The sequence below is a fragment of the Neolamprologus multifasciatus genome, chromosome 22 (genome assembly GCF_963576455.1).
Source record: "Neolamprologus multifasciatus chromosome 22, fNeoMul1.2, whole genome shotgun sequence".
NCBI lineage: Eukaryota > Metazoa > Chordata > Actinopteri > Cichliformes > Cichlidae > Neolamprologus > Neolamprologus multifasciatus.
In genome coordinates, this window is record NC_140459.1 from 3,502,313 (window position 1) to 3,511,894 (window position 9,582).

Below are 9,582 nucleotides of genomic sequence, written 5' to 3' on the forward strand. Positions count from 1 at the left end.
AAATGACTCCAAGGTTCCTCACAGTGTTACTGGAGGCCAAGGTAATGCCATCCAGAGTAAGAATCTGGTTAGATACCATATTTCTAAGCTTTTCAGCGCCGAGTACAATGACCTCAGTTTTATCTGAGTTAAGAAGCAGAAAGTTAGTGGCCATCCAAGTCTTTATGTCTTTAAGACATTCCTGCAGTTTAACTAATTGGTGTGTGTTATCTGGCTTCATGGACAGATAGAGCTGGGTGTCATCTGCATAGCAGTGAAAATGTATGCTATGTCTTCTAATGATGCTGCCTAGGGGAAGCATGTATAATGTAAACAGAATTGGTCCTAGCACTGAACCCTGTGGAACTCCATAATTAACCTCAGTGTGTGAAGAGGACTCTCCATTTACATGCACAAACTGGAGTCTATTAGATAGATATGATACAAACCACTGCAGTGCAATACCTGTAATACCTACAGCATGTTCTAATCGCTCTAATAGAATATTATGGTCAACAGTATCGAATGCTGCACTAAGGTCAAGAAGGACAAGCACAGAGATGAGTCCACTGTCAGAGGCCATAAGAAGATCATTTGTAACCTTCAATAAAGCTGTTTCTGTGCTGTGATGAGCTCTGAAACCTGACTGAAACTCTTCAAATAAACCATTCCTCTGCAGATGATCTGTTAGCTGTTTGACAACTACTCTTTCAAGGATTTTTGATATGAAAGGAAGGTTGGAGATTGGCCTATAATTAGCTAAGACTGCTGGGTCTAGAGATGGCTTTTTGAGTAAAGGTTTAACTGCAGCCACCTTGAAGGCCTGTGGTACATAGCCGATTATTAGAGATAGGTTGATCATATATAAGATCGAAGAATTAATCAATGGCAGGACTTCTTTGAGCAGTTTTGTAGGAATGGGGTCTAAAAGACACGTTGATGGTTTGGAGGAAGTAATTATTGAAGTTAACTCAGAAAGATTGATTGGAAAAAAAGAGTCTAACTTAACATCAATGGAACTAAGAGTAGCTGTAGATAATATTACATCTGTGGGATGATTATTGGTAATTTTTTCTCTAATGATAAAAATTTTATTTGTGAAGAAGTTCATGAAGTCATCACTAGTTAACGTTAAAGGGATGGTTGGCTCAAAAGAGCTCTGACTTTTTGTCAGCCTGGCTACAGTGCTGAAGAGAAACCTGGGGTTGTTCTTATTTTCTTCAATCAGTGATGAGTAGTAAGCTGTTCTGGCTTTGCGGAGGGCTTTCTTATAAAGCAACAAACTATTTCTCCAGGCTAAATGATGATCCTCTAAATTTGTGACACGCCATTTCCTCTCCAGATTACGAGTCATCTGCTTTAGGGTACGTGTTTGAGAATTATACCACGGGGTCAGGTACTTCTGATTAGAGACCTTAGTTTTCACTGGAGCTACAGTATCCAGAGTCGTACGTAGTGAGGAGGTGAAATTATTAACAAGATAATCGACCTCTGTTGGGGTAGCGTTCAGATAGCTGCTCTGCTCTATGTTGGTACAGGGCATTGACGATGATAACAGTGGCTGGATTATATTCTTAAACTTAGTTACAGCGCTTTCAGAAAGACATCTACTTTGTATATATGTAGTTGTATATATTATGTGTATACTATAGTAAAATTGTAAGATGCTTTCTGAACATGGGAACAACATGAGAGGTTTACTGTATGAAGGAAACTTTGTTTGTGACAATTGTAAACATGCATTTATGTTATCCTGTCAACTTAGTGGGTTAACAATTGACATGTAAATAAGTTGGTTGTCTCTATATGAGGGAAAGATGACTTCATTATAACAGAAGTGAACAGAAAGTTGCAGAGGGTTAAATGAGTCTAGACTGAGTTTCCTGTTTCTGATGTACGGGTGAAATTTGCTCCTAGACACGCACACACACCTGATTACATGTGAACAAACTCACTTTGTAAAATGCATGACAGCATTTCATATATTTTTTTTATTTTGGAATAAAAAGCTAAATAAAATAATTGGGCATGTAACAAAAATTAGTGAAACAGTGCAAACCTTGGAGAGAAATTTCCATTCCAGGGATAAAACGTTGCAATGGGGAGTTTAAGAAATGTCTAACGGCAAACATGAGTGTTGTGTGAACTGTGTGGCTGCTAAAAAAAGCTGTCTGTGGATTCAGCAGGTGGAACCATGCCAGTTGACCCCAGACTCTCCAGAATTGTGTGATATCTCAGAGCACCTGTGGACAACCAGCAATTATGATTTGGGGGAAATGAACGAGCGTAGTGACTCCTTAGTCTGATTTCAAAAAAAGTAAAGCAGTAAATGCAGCACAATGCACAACAACAAACTTTATTCAAATACTTCTATTGTGTGCTGAACTCTACTTCTACTCAACTATATTCTGGATATTGGACGTTATCATGAGGCTGCATTTACAACATCTGTTTATATGCCCAGGATCTTGTCAATGGGCAAGATACTGAACCCCTACCACCCTCAATGCATCCATCAGAGTTTGAGTGTGACTCTAAAAACAAAGCACCATGTGATGTGTGATGTGCATTTGTGTGTATTGGACTTTTAGGAAAAAGCACTAAAAATGTGCTAAATGAGTAAAGGCAATTTGCCATTTAGAGTTGATGAGGACTAGTATTTGTGTTATTTCTTCCTCTGTTCATGTTAATCCTGTTTGTACAGATGATACTCTGCTTTTTCAATCCACCCTGATAAAATCTTTAGTGTTTAGATTTTTACATTTTCAGAATGAGAGCAAAATGAAAGAAAATAATCTGAATTCAAATAAATTAAAAACAGATCTAAGAAAATAGTCAACATTCTTAAAAAATCCTTCAAAGTGATGATCTGACCAGTGTGACTGTAAAATATAAATTCTGAAGTAAATAAAGTGAAAGGACAAATGTCTAGGGAAGATGTTTATTATTTTAAAAACCTTGAAAACATCAAATTTATGAAAAGCAACAAACACATTAAGGATGAAGCGAGTGAGTGAGATTGTTAAAGAGCACAGACTGAAAGCAGGAGCATGAAACCAGTATCAGAGTCAGGTCAGGACTGGGAACACTGGTCTCTCCTGAGTGGCTCTGAGACCAGAGTGTGGGAGCCCTGGGTGGCCTCACAGGTCACAGAGCCCACCTTCATCCAGTGGTCTGCAGGGAGCCTCAGGGTGCTGCTCCAGCTGTAGAGGCCGTCGTTCTCCTGCACCACGGGGCTCCTGCTCTCCTCCCAGCTGATGCTGCCACTGCCATCCACCTTCCAGGACAGCCTCCAGTCTGAGGGGAAGCCCTTGTTGGCCAGACACATGAGCGTGGCCTTCCCCTGCTCCAGCTCTGCACTGGAGGGGGGCAGAACCGTCAGGGTGGGGCGGGTATCACCTAGGAAACACCAATCAGCTTAGAGGACAGGAACCACAATTTGATTTTCTCTGTTAAGAAGTTTCTGTCAGGTGTTTTTTCTGCTCCACCAGTCATTAACTCACACATTGTTTCACTTCCCTTTAAGAAACCTCTCATGCATATCAGCACAGAGAGAATCATCACACAGTTTGACCTGAAATATGTTCAAACTACACTGGAAATAAAAGAAGCAGATGTGGAAACATTTACGAAACAAGTTTAGCCTCAAAATCATCAGTTCTGTGTAACGTCTTAGAGATAAGAAACCAAACTGCACTGCTTGCTTCATGTGGATTTTTTTTACTTCTTATATGATTTTAAATGACATTTGAAATTATATCTGATACAATAGAAACACCAGACATGTTGCACATTGTCAAATGCTCATCCTTAACTTTTGTAAATAGAATAAGCAGAAGTGGCAACAATTGTAACAGATGTTAAGCTACAAAATCCTCAGTTCTGTAAAATACACTAGTTGTCTACTTACCTCATGTGGGCTTCAATCATTTATTGTAGTGGTTCTATGATTTTATGATGATACGTAAAATCTACATTTTTTCTGACACAGTAAAAACACCAGTGATCTTTATCTTCACTCTGTGCAGTTTTCCTTAAGGACAGTAACATTTAATTTATCCTAACAAAAAATGTAATTTACAAATAGAAAAAAAAAAAATCACAGGATGATTCTATTTCATTTTATTTACACATCACATTGTCTTTATGTCAGAAATGTGGACATCAAATCTGAGCAAAGCTGATTAAGTTACCCTCTATGTATAATGGTGATATAATATAACCTCTACAGGAATGTTATAAAGCTAACATTTACACTTAGACAATGTTTCTTTAAAAACAGTATAAACTTACTTCCAACATCCAGTCTGGTTCCTCCACCAAAAGTCCACCACAGTGATACAAACTCATTGAGCCGCCGTACAAAAACCTCTGACTGTAGAGAGACACGGCTCTCTGACTCTAACAGACTGGATTAAAACTAAAAGCTCTCAAGACTTAACCAGATGTATGTAAATGTAAAATATCCTCAACTCCACTCTGATGTTTTATATCATTTGTTAATATTCATTTGAACATTTATTCTGAAGCTAACTTTGTTGCTTCATGAAAATTTATGTAAAAATTATTTTACTGAGTTTTTTTCTGGCACACTGAACAGAAAAGTCAAGATAACCACAAGAAAGAAATCTGTTAAAGTAAAAGAGGTTTAAGTTTGACTTACTTCCAACATCCAGTCTGGTTCCTCCACCGAACGTGTACCACAGTGATACAAACTCATTGAGGCGCCGTACAAAAACCTCTGACTGTAGAGAGACACGGCTCTCTGACTCTGAAACAAACAAACTCACCAATATGAATTCTTTAAATCATAATTTCATGACATATTATTATTATAATTATGAAATAAAAATGAATCAAACACAATAAAACAATTTGCATTTATTTTAGAGTTTGCAAAACTCTGTTCCTGAATTTCTGACACAGTTTTGGTCCTCAGTAACCAAAAGGTTATGGCTGTGATATATTGTGTATTTTAGAGTTTGAAAAAATCTAAAATAGTGCTGTCAGCTTTAATCTTGTTAAAATGACGTTAACGTCATAACCACATTAAGATCAAACCTGCGTCATTCTTTTGGTCCAGAGCAGAGACAGCAGATGGTTTAACAATATTTTATTAGGCCTAAGCGCTCCAAATGTAGCAAGGACAAAAAAGAAACAATAAGACGTAGAGTTTGACGTGGCGAGGGAACGGGGCCTGAGATGCAGAGTGGAGCTGTGCAGTCACATTGCAGTAGGGGACACAGAGTGTTGAGAGGGGAGTGACGAGAATCCAGGGGAGCTGAGTGGCGTGGCGAGGCTGACCTGAGATCCGGGGTTTTCAGATGGAGTGTGATGGCAGGAGGGCAGGCAGGTGAAGCACAGAGTGATTTTCAAAATGATTGCTTGGTATCCTGAGTCCGGTAGTAGAGCGTGAGCCAAGATGAATCCAGCAACTGCAGCACAAGAAAGTCTTGTTAACAAGATAAATCACAGAGAAAACTTGAAGCATAAGAGCCGGTTACCAACATGGGTTGATGACGAACTGGCAGTGAACGAACATCAACGTGTGGCTTAAATCCCTCTGGCTTGATTGCCTGCAATTGGCTCCAGGTGTGCAGGAGCTGCAGGAGGTGGCCCGTGCCCAGGGGCGGATCCCAGGTAGGTTCAGGAGCCTTATGGAAATTGCACCCACCCACCGCAGACCATGACAGTTACATTTACACTTAAATGTTTTACTTTAAGTATGGAAATGGAAACAGGTCGGCAACACAATAGCCCATGATCAAATAGTTGTGGGGTCAACAGCTTAACAGTTGATACTGATGTAACTCTGGAGGCAACCAGGAGGCCTGTGGTGGCGAACTGCATACAAAGCGGTGACATCGTCGGTGAGGCCATGGCAGAAAAGCCCCCAGTGGCTTGGCTACACACACTCTGCGTAGCTGCATAGCATTGGCTTGGCAGGCGTCGGGCACGCTGAATGTCACGGCAGCATGAGAGCCACGAATAGTGGAGCTGCTGGCGAAGGATTCGTAACTGATAGAACTGCGGGTGAGTAGTGACGAATACCTCTAATGGAGACGAAGCCGAACCAGACAGACATTAACATAATGACGGGACAGGAGAAGTGAACCTAATACAACGAACAAAGAACACAAGACTCAAGATAAAAATAAAACAAAATAAAATAAAATAAAACAGGGAAAACGGCCAAAAAATACAATAAACAACGAAATAGCACAAAACACTGGGTCTCATAGAAGGAGGAAGAAATGTTCTTTTTGAAATAATTTACAGTGAACATCATCAACAGCATCATCAGATCGATCCCACTCCCTGTTGCAGTCATTTCCATAGAGAGGCACTTTGCATCAGCAGCACCATGCACCAGTGCTCTGGGAGAGTTTATAGTCCTGAGAGTTGAACACTGGATGACTGACAGCTGTCCTTCATCACAACAGAAGCCACAGAAATCCTCCTCATCAAAAACATGACTTTGATCTGCGTCCTCATCTGGACTCTCCTCTGCTGCTGCTTCACAGGTAAAGTCCAGAGAATCAAACTCCTCTCCTCTATCAACATCTGTCCCTCTGAAATGAAGCCCACAAAACCATGAAGCTGCTTTATGTTTTTGTCTCTGTGTCCTCAGAGTCCAGAGGACAGATCACAGTGACTCAGCCTGGAGCAGTGAGCTCTGCTGTGGGAGCAACTGTGAACATCAAGTGTACGACCAGTCAGAATGTTCATGGCAACAACCATTTAGCCTGGTACCAACAGAAAGATGGAGGAGTTCCTAAACTGCTCATTTACTATGCTAACAACCGACAATCAGGGATTCCAGCTCGTTTTACAGGCAGTGGATCAAACTCTGACTTCACTCTGACCATCAGTGGAGTCCAGGCTGAAGATGCAGCAGTTTATTACTGTCAGAGTGCTCATGTTATCAACGGTCAAACTGTGTTCACACAGTGAAAAACAGTCGTACAAAAACCTCTCTCAGTCAGACTGAACAGAAACTGAAGTGACTGCTGCAGCTGGAAGATACTGCAGAGACTGATACAGTTCACTGAGGACACACACACACACACACACACACACACACACACACACACGCAACATAAAGTGATTCTTTTCATATTTTGTTCATATCATCATTCATTTAATCTTCTCCGTGTTCGTCAATGAAATTAAAACTTTGTTCTTCAGATTCTTTCTAATCACTCCTTGTATTCGTTGACTCTCCTGTCTGTGAGTTCTCCTCAGAACAAACAGCTCATTAGAGGCACTAAAGACTTTTTCTTCTTTAGACTTGCTTTGTCGTCTGGTGAGGCTGTTTCCGTGGCAACCAGGTCCCAGCATTCCTTCATGAACCAGTCTGTCTGGTACAGGTGAGCAACACCACCAACAACCTACCACACGCATGTAACTTTGAACAAACATAAAAATAACCTGTACAACTTTAAAACTCCTTTTTCAGCTTTTGCCAAAGTGCAGATCTCCTTAATGGTTCTTTCACCTGTGTTTTATTTTACCAGTTTAAAATAAAGACATCATGTTGGAGTGCAGAGTTGGTCTAAATTCTTCTAAATGAAAAGTTTATTCATCAAGTGCAGGTTTGTAGATTTGAATAAAATTAAATGTCTGATTCAACCAAAATTCACTTTGCAAAACATCTTTATTACATAAAACATGAATGTTGTCATTATGAGAAAGAAAATAACAGTTTTAGTCTTTATTTGTTCTTAAAAAAGAAAGATGGAGAGACAGTTACAGAGTTGAGAATGAGAGCATTAAACCAGTATCAGGTTGAGTCAGGTCAGGACTGGGAACACTGGTCTCTCCTCAGTGGCTCTGAGACCAGAGTCTGGCAGCCCTGGGTGGCCTCACAGGTCACAGAGCCCACCTTCATCCAGCGGTCTGCAGGGAGCCTCAGGGTGCTGCTCCAGCTGTAGAGGCCGTCGTTCTGCAGCACCACGGGGCTCCTGCTCTCCTCCCAGCTGATGCTGCCACTGCCATCCACCTTCCAGGACAGCCTCCAGTCTGAGGGGAAGCCCTTGTTGGCCAGACACGTGATTGTTGCAGTCCCCTGCTGCAGCTCCTCACTGGAGGGGGGCAACACTGTCAGGACGGGACGGGTATCACCTAGGAAACACCAATCAGCTTAGAGGACAAGAACCACAATTTGATTTTCTCCGTTAAGAAGTTTCTGTCAGGTGTTTTTTCTGCTCCACCAGTCATTAACTCACACATTGTTTCACTTCCCTTTAAGAAACCTCTCATGCATATCAGCACAGAGAGAATCATCACACAGTTTGACCTGAAATATGTTCAAACTACACTGGAAATAAAAGAAGCAGATGTGGAAACATTTACAAAACAAGTTTAAAATCATCAGTATTGTACATGACTTACATTAATATTAACTGGAAACAAATAAATAGAATAAATATTCAGTGACACAAAATGCTCTTCATGTATATCTAAAACAATTTTTAAAATTCACACAAACAAACTAATTTCAAACAATACTTGAAAGTTCTTCTTCTTTATATTATTGTTAGATTTTTTTTCAGTTTAATTTTACTGAAATGTAGACATAATATTTTGACAGAGCAGATCTGAATTATCCTCCACGACACTAGAGGATGATAAATAATTCCAGCATCAAACTTATTGTAAAGCTAAGTGCTTTTCTCTTAAAATCAGAAGAGAAATTGTTAAATGCACTTTAATAAAAAGAAAGTATTTGATAGTAAACCAGAATAAACTTACTTCCAACATCCAGTCTGGTTCCTCCACCAAAAGTCCACCACAGTGATACAAACTCATTGAGGCGCCGTACAAAAACCTCTGACTGTAGAGAGACACGGCTCTCTGACTCTGAAACAAACAAACTCAACAAAATCATTCACTGTTTGCACAGCAGCCATGACTCAGCTGATATGACTTCTTCAAAAACCATCATACAATGTTAGTTTAAATACAGTTCAATCCATGAGCTTTTGGACAATCACATTTTTTGTCCCTGTCCCGTTCGGCACTGAAGCAATCAGAATCAAACTCCTCTCCTCTATCAACATCTGTCCCTCTGAAATGAAGCCCACAAAACCATGAAGCTGCTTTATGTTTTTGTCTCTGTGTCCTCAGAGTCCAGAGGACAGATCACAGTGACTCAGCCTGGAGCAGTGAGCTCTGCTGTGGGAGGAACTGTGAGCATCAAGTGTACGACCAGTCAGGATGTTTATGTTCATAACAACTACCACTATTTAGCCTGGTACCAACAGAAAGATGGGGGAACTCCTAAACTGCTCATTTATCAGTCTAGCACGCCGTCGCCTGCAGCGCTACCTTCTCCTGGTCCGGCCTCCGAGTCTTCGCCTTCGCCTGGTCCGGCCTCAGCTACAGGCAGCTTCGCCTGGTCCGGCCTCGGCCACGCCACCGTCCGGACCACATCCTGCGCCTCTACAGCGCCGGCCTCCTTCCAGGCCTCTGATTGCACGTCCTCGCCCTGTCCGGCCTGCTCGTCCTGCACGTCCTGTCCGGCCTGCTCGTCCTGTCCGGCCTTTTTCCAGGCCGATGACTGGACGTCATTGCCGTCATGGACGGCCGGCCTCCTGACCT

The 9,582-nt window shown here is 41.2% G+C and overlaps 1 pseudogene and 1 gene segment (V, D, J or C); both read right to left on the reverse strand.

Moving 5' to 3' along the window:
* Positions 1–3,052: 3,052 nt before the first annotated feature.
* Positions 3,053–3,486, reverse strand: LOC146492623 (Ig kappa-b4 chain C region pseudogene; annotated as a pseudogene).
* Positions 3,487–7,557: 4,071 nt separating this feature from the next.
* LOC146492624 (Ig kappa-b4 chain C region-like) lies at positions 7,558–8,921 on the reverse strand. The segment is given in 2 exon segments: positions 7,558–8,103; positions 8,734–8,921. Coding segments are annotated over 2 exon segments (462 nt in total).
* Positions 8,922–9,582: the final 661 nt, after the last annotated feature.